The 15,627-nt window shown below is 33.2% G+C and overlaps 1 protein-coding gene across 2 annotated transcripts; it reads left to right on the forward strand.

Annotated features, from left to right (window-relative positions):
• Positions 1-5,031: 5,031 nt before the first annotated feature.
• On the forward strand, positions 5,032-14,997 carry LOC132600807 (cinnamoyl-CoA reductase 1). 2 transcript variants are annotated; one of them, XM_060314206.1, is made up of 6 exons: positions 5,032-5,284; positions 10,271-10,443; positions 11,161-11,346; positions 13,374-13,536; positions 13,738-13,924; positions 14,620-14,997. In XM_060314206.1, exons 1-6 carry the CDS (start codon positions 5,164-5,166, stop codon positions 14,762-14,764), a joined length of 975 nt encoding a protein of 324 aa, XP_060170189.1. In that variant the 5' UTR covers positions 5,032-5,163; the 3' UTR covers positions 14,765-14,997. The 2 variants fall into 2 exon arrangements, with proteins under 2 accessions (XP_060170189.1, XP_060170188.1); XM_060314205.1 differs by lacking the exon at positions 5,032-5,284 and adding an exon at positions 8,214-8,560.
• Positions 14,998-15,627: the final 630 nt, after the last annotated feature.

Genomic DNA, 15,627 nt, shown 5'->3' on the forward strand with positions numbered 1-15,627 from the left:
TGTTAAAAAGAACATAGACTTCCAGAGCCCTGAACTCACACGACGAATTTAACACTACATAAAAGAAAAATAGATTAAACATAATAAAAATTTAATCGCGCGAAGCAGCAAAACTACCAAAATGGTAAAAGAAATCAATAAAGCCAGAGGGGATGAAGAGATCGAATGGAAGAAGAAGGTGGAGAGAGGAAGGGGATGCAACTAAAAATATACTATATATCATCCTGAACGGAACAATTTGCTAAAGGAGTAAATGAAATATCAATTTCCAATTTTAATGGAGAGAATACACGTTAAATTTGAGAGAAAAACATTATGTCAAATGCTAAATATGGTGTAAACGAACATCACTTTTCAGTCTGCAGTCTTGGATTTTGGGGGTCATTTCTATTCCAAGTACTCTCTAATTCGATTAAATCAATATTATAGCTTGGTATAATTTAGAAAAGCAATAATATATATAGATCTACTTTTTCTTGTTAACGCAAAGTTTAACAAATAGTAGCAATAGTTCAATAGAAATACACATGCAAGCAAATAGAATAAGTCAACGATAAATGTCGCACTTACACGTACCAATATTGTCCATTGAGCGTAAAAATTGTGTACCTTTTGGATTCTTTTGTTTTCCGTCCTTGATTCCTCATGAGAGGTTAATATGTCGTAGAACCGGTAAAAAAAAAAAAAAAAAAAACTTAAGTTGTTTGAGGCACATACTTATTCGCAATAATTCTCATGTGAAGAAAATAAAGTGCAATCGCAAAAACAAAATAAAAGTAATTTTTATTAATGACTTTGTTGAGTACAATTTTGTTGTTCTCTTGATTCTTTTCTCTTTATAAATTTTTCCGTGGTTCGAGTGTCATTAGTAGCGTATTACTCAAATTTTTGGATCATTTAGACCTCCTAGAGATCTAATTTTATCGCTAGGGATGTAGGGCAACACTTCGTCATTTCGGATTGATCTCCGGGAAGAACTCTGTTGACTACTGCTTCGAAGAACTATGTAGTCTATGTTGGATCTCTTTGCTTGTGGATGTCTTCACCAACTGTGGAATGCTTTCTTCGATGCTCGGGTGTGGGTTCTCGAAAACCCAGTAATTCCGTTAATTGTATAAGAAATAGCTAGTTGAGAACCCATTATTAAAAGGAGCAGGTAGTTCAGTGTCAGAGATGGAACCTTGTTACGGCGTTCTCATGCTTGAGGCGGGATTGATTCCCTTGGACCCTTTTGCTTTTTTACTCTGCCTTTTCATCTCAACTTGAAGTATGCAGAAACTTAAGTTCCTAATTTATAGCAGTGAGTAATAACTTTTCCAATATAATTTAGCATTATCAAGATGAAATTGGTGCAATTCTAATTAAGAAACCACTGAATGAATGAATGTGATTTTTCAAGTTCTTCACCTAATGAGAGTAACAACTTTTCCAATATAGTTTAGAATTATCAAGATGAATTTGGTCTAATGCTAATTAAGAAACCATTAAATGTGATTTTTCAAATTCTTTACCTATTGACAACAACTGACAACCTGCAATAACTATCGCAAGATGTAACAATTCTTTCATATTTATCCAATTCAATGTAATAATAATTATTATTATTTGATGGAAGGAATTTTCTTTTGTGGCTCAAGGACAAAATGGTCATTCAATTTTTAAGAGATATTTTTGTAAATAAGTAACTTTTAACTTAGCGCATTCCACATTTAGTAGTTAGTACAATATGATGTTGTGTTTAAGTGGTTCCTTACTATTTAAATGTATATTAAATTTCGGGACTCATTTTTTGTCCGATATTATTGCATATTAGCTTATTTACTGGAATCATAAGTTTAAAATCCTGAATCCGCTTCTGAATTTATTTTCAAGAACCTGAAAATCACCTGCTAGGAAAAATATATGATATAAGGCAATTTTTTGCTAAAAAAATGAACAACCAAATTCCAAAATTCAGCCACACAATCAGATTTGGGCACATACTTACCGATTAATATAAAGAAAAATAATGAAACACCAATACATAATTTGTTGCCAATATCATAACAGAAGAGGAAAAAGCTAATTTTCCAAAAACTCAAATTTTAATTCATCAAATCCAAAATGATCCACCAATACAAGGAGTTAGGTAAATGAAAATGAATACAAAAGAAGCACACGTGCTTATAGGAAAATTGTATACACATTGAGAAGAATGAGAGCCTTGGAGTAACCGGTAAGAGATAAGGGTCAAAAATATACCTCAATCATCATTTTTTTTTTTTGTTTCATACTTGAACTATCAAAAGTGAGATTTTTCTACCTAAACTATTATCAGATAGTTAGCAAAACACATTTGAATGCTGACTAAACTAAATGTTTGAGTTCAAACACCTAAATGCGCGTGAAGCATAATTTTCTCAAAAACTTTCGTCCATTTGGCGTAGGGGAAAAATAGCATTTTTAGTCCCGGTGTTATTGCATTATTCCTATTTTAGTTCTTGCGATATGTAACTAAGTATATTTAACCTTCAATTAAGTAATGTGTGTGATTTTAGTCCTTGTACTAACAAAAATCAAATAAATTAACGAACTATTAAATATTAGAAGGGTAAATTTGGGTTTCTAATCTTCGTGGTGTTGTACTCTTATGAATTCCCAACCAACTACCAGACACAGCCTGAAAATAGATACCGACAACCTTCTTCTTTTTATACCCCCTGCTAAGAAATAATTATGTTTCTAATTATTATCTCTTGAAAGATGACTTAACAATCAATCGTAAACCAAAAACAGAATCTTCATTTCGTTCAGCATCCCAACTGAAAAAAAAGGCATAGAAAGAAACCGGTGACTCGTCTTTTGAAATGAAAGCTACGTTGAAGATGCATTCTTTTTTACGTCAATTCTTGTATTTGGTTAATACCAAAATATATAAAACAAGAAAATAAAAAGTAAATCATAAATGCTTAATTCTCTACGTGCTACCTACAAATATATATTGAATCAACCCCACCTAATTAGAAGAAGCAAACTGCTACATGAGCAACGTAACTCAAAGCCATATAAAAAGAAATTCTTCGAGTAGAGGGAATGGATAAATATTTACAACAGAAGTTTTAGAACTATGGAAATGGAAAAAAAAATTAGGTTATGTAATAATTTCAAAAAGGAAACTAAGAGAGGAGGGGGGGGGGGGGGGGGAGGTTTTTGGCTGAGAGAGGACATGGAGGAATAATGTTGCGGAGGTTGACCCGGTTGAAGGGAGAAGATGACAAAAGTTTGGGGTTCACTTTACCGAATTGCCCTTTCTAGAGTTAACAATCTTATTTATTTAATTCCTGCTAGTATAAAGACTAAAATCACACACAATTACCTAATTGAAAGTTAAATATGCTTAGTCACATATCACAAGAATTAAAATAGGAATAATGTAATAATACTGAGACTAAAAATCATATTTCCCCTTTGGCATATGTAATATATATGAGCTAACTCATTATTATTTTTATTTTTAAAAAAAAATCAGTTAATTCTCCCCCTTTTTCTTCATCATTTGTCAACCATTTTTCTTCATTTCTTCTTCTCTTGTGCAGATATTCTCATTTATTTCTTCTTCATTTTCTTCTTCTTCATTATCAACTTTGTTCTTCATTTTCTTCTTTTGTAAGAGCTAATCAGATTTTTTTCCTTCATTTTGTTTCCCTACATCTTCTTCATTGGTCATATTTTCCTGTCAAAATGAAAAAGAATGTCTTTGCAAATGTGGGCAGATTATCCACATGGGATTAACTTTTAACCTAACAATTAGTTCTATCATGGTGGAATTATTTATCCACGTGGAGTGCCATGTGACACGATTTTTAAACAAAGAAAAAAAATGTACTACACGCACCATCATATATAAGTCGAGGTGTGATGTGCTAACTATTTGGCGATAGATTAAGTAGGAAAGTCTCACTTTGGATAGTTAAGGTATGAAACACAAAAAAAAGTGATAGTTGAGGTGTGTTTTTAAGCCTCATCTCCAAATTTAACCAGTCCACAATTTTGAAATATACAACTTCTGTTGCGTTTTGTACAATCACCTATAGCAGTGTTCTCCTTTAGGATAATCTTTCCCTTGAATCACTATCCAAACAACGCTCAGAGAAGCATGCTTATTTTGAGAAAATGACAAAAATGGTCCCTTATGCTTGAGGATAGATTTAAAATAGTACCTTAAGTATGCTCTTAACAATTTTGATCCTTTAAGTTTGTCAAAAGTTAACACTTTTAATCTCCATAAAATATTTGACGAATTTTGTATGTTAGATTTGACGAAATTAGTGGGAAAAAAAAAAGATTTAACCATAAATACGAAGAAAGACTCATCAAATTTTAAAATATTAACATAAAAGATTACACTAGACACTAAAATGATTTTAAAACAATAGCAAAATTACACCTCAAAATGTTGCACCAGATTCTAGAAATAAATTAAAAATTGCAGGAACTATAAAAATTGTATATAAATTATGGGAGATTAATCTATATATTATTTTCATGCAGTACAGAAAATGAAATAACTAATTACATAATTTTTATACTCCTTTCATCCCAATTTATATGATACACTTCTCTTTTTAATTTATCAAAAAAAAAATTATATTAAAAAATAAGTTAACTTAAAACTTCTCATTTTACTCCTAATGAAATGGTTGTAGCCACACAAATATCGGTTGTTTTACACCACAAGCTTCAATTTATTTTTAAACTCCGTTTCTAATTAAACTATACCACATAAATTGAGACGGACTGCATACATAAATTCCCTCATAACCAGGGGTGGAGGGAGGAAGGGCCAAGGGGGTTTATCCAAACCCCTTCGACAGTAAATATCCTGGCTCTGCCACTCTTCATAACTAATTTCTGCATATCTCAAACCAACAACCAAACAACCCCTTAAACACCCTGAGATCCACAATTTGGAAAATACAACTTCCATTGCATTTTGTACAATCACCTATAGCATTGTCCGTCCTTCAAACTTTCCCTTTAAATCACTAATCACTATCCAAACACCACACAAACCCGCATGCTTATTTTCCATTATCCTTTTTCATCTATCTTTCTTCACTGGTATTAACTGATAATTCATTTTTCACTTTTCCGGTGAAACATTTATTTACTTACTTGATAAAAATGGCACACAGAGAAGGTGAAGTAGTGTGTGTAACGGGAGGCAGTGGTTATATTGGTTCATGGCTGGTCCGTTTTCTACTTGAACGTGGATACACCGTTAATGCCACCGTTAAAGATCTCAGTCAGTTACCTCCTCTTTTTCCTTCATCAACATTTTTTTTAAATAATCGTGGTGTCCAGGTCAGCTTGCGCGCACCTGGGCTACACTCTTTTTGTATGGTCGTTTACAGTATCGTACATGAAAAACTAGGCTTAGATATAATGGAACAAAATCACGACAACTACTCTTTTCTAACACTACCCCATAATAATAAATTAACAAGAGCAGTTATAATATATCCAATACAGGAAATGTAGCAAAGAAAGTCTTTAGGCCACATTGACACAAAAACAATTTGAATTTTAATAGAGAATTTTGATGTCACAAAATCTGTAAAAAGTTGACATGAGATCTCAAAGTTATGTCGGACCCGGCATAATCTTATGAAGGAATTACCAAAGTTATGCCGGACCCGGCATACTTATGTCAAGTCTGCCCATAGGGCATGAGTATGCCGGATCCGGCATAACTTTGGTAATTCCTTTATAAGTTTATGCCGGGTCCGGCATACACGCGACCCAAACCTTGTCTTGCAGTTTTCTTTTTTAATTTATGCTTGAGCGGGGGTTCGAACTCAGAACCTCATGATTTCTGCGTGAACGCTCAGTATTGCAATGCGAAGGGCAAAAATTAAAGACCAGCAATATGAGGGGCATAATTTAAAGACCACAAATATGAGGGGCAAAATTTAAAGACCACCCCAAAAGAAGGGCAATCCGCGTAAAAAAAATGTTTTAGATAAGTTAAACCAAATAAACCCAATTAATTTTTTGGGCTTATTTTAAGCACAAAATGGCTTTAAGCTGGCCAGCCAAACACTTAAAAAAGCTGAAAACAACTTATAGGCAACTTATAAGCCAATCCAGGCTCTTAGTACTTTCGAATGACGATACAGTGATTGCATCTTAAGTTAGGTAATGACAACAAGTGTGTCATATAATGATTATCTTTTCGAATGATCTCTGAAAATTCAAAATATGATCAAGCGCTTATGCAATTAAGTTATCTGTACAAATCATCAAGATTACCTAATAGTACTATCCACAATTAAAAGGTGGAGGTAAAGGCTAATAAGAATGGACTTTGAGGCTTTGAACCTAATTTAATTTCAAAAGTTAGTTAATGAAGTAAGAATCACTCAAATCATATAGACAAAATCACCCATTAAGGACGATACAAGAAATTCTAGCACTCCCCCACCACTCAGTTTTGCTAATCAGAGCCTGTACGCAGTGACGGAGCAAGAATTTTCACTAAGGAGGTTCAAAATATAAAAAAGTAATCATGCGAAGAAACGAAAGGGGTTCAACATCTACTATATATATATATATATATATATATATATAAAATAATTTTAACCATGTATAAACAGTGTTTTTTTTCGTCATATGTAGCTCCGACCTTGACGTGGAGTGGCACGTGACACCATTTTTAAACAAAAAAAGAGAGTGTAGTACACCCACCATCATATATAAGTTGAGGTGTGTTTTGCTAACTATCTGGCGGTAGCTTAGGTAGGAAAGTCCCACTTCGATAATTCAGGTATGAAACACAAAAAAAAAGTGATAGTTGAGGTGTGTTTTTGACTTTTATCTCTAAATTTAACCCTATAAGAGTCCACAATTTTGAAATATACAACTTCGGTTGCATTTTGTACAATCACCTATAGCAGTGTGCTCCTTCAATATAATCTTTCCCTTGAATCACTGTCCAAACAAGGCTCAGAGAAGCATGCTTATTTTGAGAAAATGACAAAAATGGTCCCTTATGCTTGAGGATGGATTTAACGGGAAAGGCTCAAATATGCCATCGAACTATCGGAAATGACTCATTTATACCACTCATCAATAGTTTGGCTCATTTATGTCATCGAACTATTGGAAATGGTTCATTTATGCTACTCATTAATAGTTTGGCTCATTTATACCATCGTCCGTTACCAAAATGACTCATGCATGCCATTTTTCATTATCGCTGGTTTTATAATATCAGATATCACACGTGGCCTCCTATTAGAGGTCTATGTCGTTTAATTAAACCAGCTCAATTTTAAATCCCAAATTAATAAAAACCGACCCATACACCCTACCCGCCCACAACCATAATCTAATTGGAGGCCACGTGTCATATCAGGTATTGTAAAACCGATGTTAATGAAAAATGGCATGGTTGAGCCATTTTGGTAACTGACGATGACATAAATGAGCCAAACTATTGATGAGTGGCACAAATGAGCCATTTCTGATAGTTCGGCGGCATATTTGAGCCTTTTCATAGATTTAAAATAGTACCTTAAGTATGTTCTTAACAATTTTGGTCCTTTAAGTTTGTCAAAAGTAAACACTTTTAATCTCTATAAAATATTTGTCCAATTTTATATGTTAGATTTGACGAAACCAGTGGAAAAAAAAAAAGATTTAACCATAAACACCGAGAAAGACCCATCAAATTTTAAAATATTAACATAAAAGATTACACTAGACACTAAAATGATTTTAAAATATTAGCAAAAATTAGACCTCAAAATGTCGCCAGCCTCTAGAAATAAATTAAAAATAGCAGGAACTACAAAAATTGTAGATAAATTACGGGAGAATCTATATATTATTTTCATGCAGTATAGAAAATGAAATAACTAATATATAATTTTTATACTCCCTCTATCCCAATTTATATGATACACATTCCTTTTTAATATGTAAAAAAAAAAAAACTATATTTAAGAATAACTTAACTTAAGACTTCTCATTTTACCCTAATGAAATTATTTGCGGCCACACAAATAGCGCTTGTTTTACGACACAAGTTTCAAAAGTCTTTCATTTTTTCCTTAAAACTCCGTACCTAATCAAATCACATCACATAAATTGAAACAGGGACATATATAAATTCCCTAATAACTAACCTCTACCAAACTCTAACCAACAACCAAACAACCCCTTAAACACATTGAGATCAACAATTCTGAAAATACAACTTCCAATGCACTTTGTACAATCACCTATAGCATTGTTCGTCCTTCGAACTTTCCCTTTAAATCACTAATCACTTTCCAAACACCACACAAACCCGCATGCTTATTTTCCATTATCCTTTTTCATCTATCTTTCTTCACTGGTATTAACTGATAATTCATTTTTCACTTTTCCAGTGAAACATTTAATTAGTTGATAAAAATGGCACAGAGAGAAGGTGAAGTAGTGTGTGTAACGGGAGGCAGTGGTTATATTGGTTCATGGCTGGTCCGTTTTCTACTTGAACGTGGATACACCGTTAACGCCACCGTTAAAGATCTCAGTTAGTCCCTTTGTCCTTTTACTCCCTCAGTCTCAATTTATGTGACACGGCTCGGATTTTGAGAGTCGAACCTTTTTATTATGACGGTGTATGCCAATATGGAATCTTTTTAAGTTTTCTGCGGTAAAATTTATATACTCATTCCGTTCACTTTTACTTGTTCACTATTAACTTTGCACATCCTTAAGAATTAATAAATTAAGTATGTATTGTACCATAATACTTATATTAATTGGTGTATAATTTGAAAATGTTAAATAATATTAAGAGTAAAACAAGAAAAATAGTATATTGTCTTTGGTTTTCTCTTGATATGCTAAAGGTGATAAGTAAAAGTGAAAATTTATTTTTAGTATATTGAATAAGTAACAGCGAACGGAGGGAGTATTTAAAAACTACTAAAAAAGTACTCCCTCTGTTTCAATTTATGTGTCACCCTTTTCTTTTTAGGAGCCATTTGGACATGATTTCATCTCATGAGATAAAATCATGTTTGGATATGCAATTTGAATTTCTTAAGTTGCAGATTTTTTTTAAACATAAAAAGCCCACAAGTTGTAAAAACCATTAAAAATTTTCCAATTCTTATACAATCTTACCAAATGAGTAAATCATATCTCATAATAAAATTAATACGCTACTAGAAGGCTTTTCTGAAAAATACAACATCAATTCATCAAACTTTAGTTCAATAAAAAGGAAAATTTAACATGAATAGTAATGTAACTACTCTTTAATATAATCCTCTCATATGGTAAACATAATTGGTAAATATATTTTACCAACTTGCAGATTAATATTTAATACAAATAGGTGGTAAACATGATTGGTAAATATATCTACTAGCTTATGGGTCTTTTCTTACAAAATATAAACGTATGGGTCAAATTTGATCAAATTTTACATTTATATTTTTTGAAATCATGATTGAAATAAATGTAAATGTAAAATTTGACCCATACCCATAAGTTGATAGATATATTTACCAATCATGTTTACCAACTATAAGTTGGTAGATATATTGTTTGTACCATGTGGGAGGATTATATTAAAGAGTAGTTACATTACTATTCATGTTAAATTTTCCTTTTATTGAACTAAAGTTTGATCAATTGATATTGTATTTTTTAGAAAGGTCTTCTAGTAGCGTATTAATTTTGTTATGAACTATGATTTACTCATTTGGTAAGATTGTATAAGAATTGAGAAAATTTTGATGGTTTTCACAACTTGTGGGGTTTTTATGTTTATAAAAAAAACTGCAATTTAAGAAATTCAAATTGCATGTCCAAACATGATTTCATCTCATGAGATGAAATCATGTCCAAACGGCTCCTTAGTCTATCGCAAAAATAATATCATCGTTCTATAATTAGAAACAACTTACCATTAAAATTTCTCTTTTGCCATTAATGAAATGATTTATAACCCTACAAATGTTTAAGGTTAGTGTTAGACCACAACTTTCAAAAGGTATTATTTTCTTTCTTAAACTTTGTGTCAAGTCAAATGGTGGCACATAAATTGGATACTATAAAGTCGCAATAATTGACAAATCAAAATGATTAGAAGGCATATAAAAAATTGTGGTAAAAGAAAAACTGTTTGAATGTCAAGATGCTGCGAAAGGTGGCACATAAATTGGGACAGAGGGAGTATCATTTTTTGGTTAAGAAAAGTTGCTAATTTTGTTAATTTTATTGGTTGTAGATGATGAGAAAGAGACGAAGCATTTGCTTGCATTAGAAGGGGCTGAATCCCGTCTTCGTCTTTACCAGATTGATCTGCTTAACTATGATTCCATTGTACCTGCTATTACTGGTGTTGTTGGTGTTTTTCACCTTGCTTCACCTTGTATTGTTGATGAAGTTAAAGATCCTGAGGTGGGTTCTAAAACCCCTCTAATTTTTAATTCCTCTGCGCTAATTTATGTGGCACTTTTCGAGATTTAAATTATGTAAACTTTGACGTAACATTTTAAAGTATATTTTTTCATCGTGTTGACATGAGAAATGCAACTTATAATACTTTTCGTGTAGTTTTTGAATATCTAAATTGTAATTTTAAAATATTGAGTTGATCTAATCCAATTTAACTTCAAAGATTAGTTAAATTGACTTCTCGGGAAGTGAAAAGTGCCACATAAATTGGACGGAGAGAGTACCACTATTGGCGGAGCCAGAATTTGAACTTTATTGGTTCCAAATTCTAGGATAGCGATATCGGTGTTGGTAATTTTGGGTTCTAAATCTTTTTTTTGTACATATCTAGTGATTTCTTTTAATACAAATACGGGGTTTGAATTAAAGCTAGGACGGGTTCGCCTGTGCTATTGCTCATTTACTTGTTCTTCATATTGATTTGAAGTTTTGGTATTAATTTCTACATGGGGCTGTGACGGACCCAGAATTTGAACTATATTGGTTCTAAATTCTAGGATAGCGATATCAAGTGTTAGTAATTGTGGTTCTAAATTTAATTTTTCTAGCTTCGCCTCTACTATTGCTCATTTACTTGTTCTTCATATTGATTTGTTGTTTTGGTATTAATTTGCTATCCTGTTTGTTATCTAAATGGGGTTGTGGTTGGGTGAATTATAGAATCAACTTCTGTCGCCAGCAATCAAAGGCACTATTAATGTACTTACAGCGTCAAAGGAGCTCGGGGTTAAGCGTGTGGTGGTTACTTCATCTATATCTGCCATCATCCCAAGTCCTAATTGGCCGGCTGATCGCATCAAGAATGAGGATTGCTGGGCTGATATTGAATACTGCAAACAGAATGGGGTACATACTTTTCCCCTATCTTCTTTATCATAATTATACCTTTCCCTTATCATGTTTCCATTTATTTCTTCTGTTTGGGATTGTCTTTGACTTGCCTTTGTTTCTTAACATTCCTGATACGTAACTGTGTTTTCGTTTCTGTGCGACAAATAAGACAAGGAAGGAAGAATTGAGTGAAAACTTAGCTTGATTATTCCCTCAAACTGTTGGGTTTAAACACTGAATGTAGAGGTGCTAAAATAGGACAGAACAATTTGACTAATCGTAATTGAAACTCACTCGTTTTTACAATATTTTAACAGCTTCTTAGGCATTTGGATTAGGAAATGGTATGATTTTAAGATTGGTTTGGTTATTGTTTTGGTTTTCATAAAACATTATGTGATTTTGAACTTAGTTTTGAAAGAACAGGTCTTGTGAACATGGTGAGTTACAAGTCTAGTGCCATGTTATCATATTTGGGTACCGTGACAGTAGTCCAATGTTAATTCCAAAGTTGCTAGTGTGTACGATTGCTGCCGCACGAACTTCTAAAATCGTAAATAGAGAGGAAGAAAAGATAGAAGATCAACTCCATTAGCCACCCTTCTTATCACAGGTTCTATTTTCTTTTACTTTTTTAAGTTTGTATTGAAATGATATGCCCTAAAGATCCTAGTATTTAGTTTGGTATGAGGTGCAGTTGACTGACTGATTGATGAATAAAAGTAGTATTCCTTGGTTTTCTTCACTCATAATTTGGAGTGAAATTGAGCACATGCTTGTTCAATCGTACTTAAGAGATTTTATCGCTTCCAAGGTTTTGGTTCAAAAGTAAGGACGCAACTCAGAATATGTGGGTAGGATACATGTAACGAGCTCAAATCGCGCTGCTTACAAGAAGCCTGATAATTTAGTGAGGTAGAGAAGAGAGGCAGGTCCATACTTTTTCAAGGTTCGAACTCGTGGTCAACTGGGGTTGGCTGCTAAACTCACAGGAGATTTCTCGCTTATAACTAAAATTTGTACTTTGAGATTTGAGTTTCATATTTGCTTCTATGATTGCCTACAGTATCATACATAGTGTCTTCATCCATGTATTGAGTGAAATTGCATATAATTTAATGAGGTTATGTTTAGTTGTACTTTAGTGAATAGAATCTAACGAGAATTCAATTTAGAGAAGTTAGGTTGTTCAAGAATATCAAGTTATTGTTAAAGTATGACATAATTTTGGTTAAGCTACCCGATAGGAACAATAAGAAGCTTTTTGTGCTACAAATAAGAGAATTCCTTAAACCTTAAAGCATCTTGGAGTCACTGGATGAGAGTCTACTCTTGAGAATATTCAAAGGCTAGGATGATGTCATGGATTGTCAAAGATGTGAAGCTTGAGTGGAAGTTTAGAAAGAAGAGACGGAGAAAAAGAGTACGGGAAGTGGTTGCTTTAGTGCTCATATGGATAATAAGGAGGAGTGGAACTGAAGTGCTTTTGAAGAGTGGAAATAACTTTGTAGAAATTAGTGGAACTGTATGTTTCCTTTGCACTTTTGAAGCATACGATGTTTCAATCAATGTCTATGACATTATGCTTTAGTGGACAGTAACGTTTGGCGTAAAATTCTCTACTTTATATGTGGGATTTCCTCATCTAATCAATGACTATTGGCTTCATTAAAAGAAAACACTGCTACGCATACCGTTGATTAACGGTTAAACCCTTTATTCGATTGACTCAACTATAAAACTAACAAAATATATGCAACATCACCGTGAAAGCCATGAAAGATGAAGAAAAAGTGACTTTGGTACTAATTAAGTCTCTTAAATCTTAATCAGTGAGTTAGGCTAACTCATCAAAAAATATAGGAGCAAAGCTCGACTTTATCTGGACTTGTTTAGCTTGCATTTTGTGAAAAAAAGACTAGGCCACTCCTTTTGATTTATGCTGAATTTTCTTGTACATTTACATTTCTAATCAGTTCCCTTTAAATGTGATGTGCACTGGTTCCTTAAATGACATTGATGTCAATCTTATTATGGTTTAGGTATGGTATCCTCTGTCAAAAACACTTGCTGAAAAAGATGCTTGGGAATTTGCCAAGGAAAAAGATTTGGATATTGTTGTGGTGAATCCAGGAACCGTAATGGGCCCTATTCTCCCACCAACACTTAATGCCAGCATGCTCATGATTCTTCGTCTACTTCAAGGTAACATTGAGTAATGAGCTCTATTTTCCTCGTGTCTTCAAGGAGAGCTCTAGGATAGGGTTAGATTGTTGTTCCTATTTTTCATCTCTTCAATTTGAATTCTTATTAAAAGCTTTTAAATATCTTCTGATGGATATTTAGTTATGAAACTTTGTTGCTGGTGTCCTCCTCAACATGTTTTGTCACTTTGTTTATACTCAGGCTGCACCGATACATATCAAGATTTCTTTATGGGATTAGTCCATGTCAAGGATGTGGCATTAGCTCATATTCTTGTTTATGAAAACAAATCAGCAAAAGGAAGGCACCTGTGTGTCGAAGCCATAACTCACTATGGTGACTTTGCGGCTAAGGTTGCGGAGCTTTACCCTGAATATAACATTCCTAGGTAATACTCTTGTAATCTGAACTCTGAACTTTTCTTGCCTAGTAAACTTGAGGAATGAATATTTCATATTATCCTAGACTAGAGGTGTACTGTTCTAGTATCACCGGGCATTCCTTATCCCTCCACAAAAATAAATTTCTATAAACCCTTCATTAAGTAGTGCCTTTTCTTTTCAAATGATCGATCTAATTGCTTTAATAACTCAATGGCTTTCTGAATCTAAATTTGTTCTTCTTTCCCACTCCACGTGCTTGTTTCTCTGGTGTCATAATGTAAATGTACAGACTATACACAATTTCTTCTCATCAAGACTATTGTTAACTGGGGATTTCCCTCAAATGAACTTCCATCATCTTGAAGCCACTTGATCTTATTAGAGTTTGAATATCGGCTCCATGACTTGCTCTTACTGTTTATTGGTAGTTTCCCTTCTTTTTTTTTCCTCTAAAATACAAGCTTAGGGATGTCGAAGTAAATAAGACTAGAAATATTTCAATGTCCTTGATGTTTAACGGTCTAAGTGCTTTCTTCGGTATCTGAATCTTTTTATTCCTGCTTCTTCTCTTTCACGTTATTCTTTTTGATATCTGACGACTCAAACTATTGCAGATACCCTCTGATCAATTTGAGTTCCTAGTTAAAAGTATATAGTAGTGTAGTTATTTTCTCCGTTGTGTTTTGCTTGTTTGGATCAGGTTGCCAAAAGATACTCTACCCGGACTATTAAGGGCCAAGGATGGAGCTAAGAAGTTGATGGATTTGGGACTGCAATTTATTGAGATGGAGCAGATAATTAGGGACTCTGTTGAGAGTTTGAAAAGCAAGGGCTTTATTTCTTAAATAAATGTCCATAGTTGTTGCTGTATCCGGAACTATAGTGACATGCTTTTACTTGTTGGTCAATTTGTACTAGCCGTAAGTAAATGGAAGCTAGATAAAACTATTTAAACTTTGACCAATTTCGTAGTTCTGCTGTAAAGTAAGTGATTTCTACTTTTAATTTTAAGTCTTGAAATACAAATGCAGACAATGGATGGACCGTTATGCAAACTACGAAGTCACAAGTTGTACCACCTCTTAAGTCTTATCTCCTCAAATATGACCACATTGTGAATAAATGGAATATGCTACTACAACTTTCTTTGTCATCAAAGGAAGATGGAATCATACCTTAATTCAATATACCAATATGTAGGAGACCACCATCCGGCCAATGAACTGAAGACTGCAGATATGAATTATGTCTTCGCCTTGTCACTTGAGATGCATTTTTGTATAGGTGATACTGGACAAGCTCTTACAGAATAATCTCTTTCTTATTAAATAAGTGGTTAAGTACTATGTTTAATGCTAGTTTTAAAGTTAGGAAAGTTTCAGAGATTTTCAGGATTGCCTTGATAACACTAACCTCCCTTGTAATATTGACATATTATACGGATCTCACTTATTTTGATATTTTTGTAGTAAAACATATTTAGAAGATAAATTATCAATTATCTTTCAAATATACCCTTTTGTGATATTAAATTTTGTAACAGGAACCCTTTCATAAACTTCACTCTCTCGTGTCTGCTCTCACCAGTCATCCCAATATATTCATGGTAACATTGATTCTTCCTCTAAGTTGGTATTACATTTTTTCACCAGTCATCTCCCTCCCTTTTCATTTGAAAGGGGAATGGATGTGTTATTGAGAGTAATTA

The sequence above is a fragment of the Lycium barbarum genome, chromosome 6 (assembly GCF_019175385.1).
Source record: "Lycium barbarum isolate Lr01 chromosome 6, ASM1917538v2, whole genome shotgun sequence".
Classification (NCBI taxonomy): Eukaryota; Viridiplantae; Streptophyta; class Magnoliopsida; order Solanales; family Solanaceae; genus Lycium; species Lycium barbarum.

Bases quoted from the DNA above. Each gene is read 5' to 3' on its own strand.
- LOC132600807 (XM_060314206.1), top strand. From the start codon at position 5,164: ATGGCACACAGAGAAGGTGAAGTAGTGTGTGTAACGGGAGGCAGTGGT. The intron at 5,285-10,270 runs GTCAGTTACCTC...TATTGGTTGTAG, and splicing joins TGCCACCGTTAAAGATCTCA to ATGATGAGAAAGAGACGAAG. The intron at 11,347-13,373 runs GTACATACTTTT...ATTATGGTTTAG, and splicing joins AATACTGCAAACAGAATGGG to GTATGGTATCCTCTGTCAAA.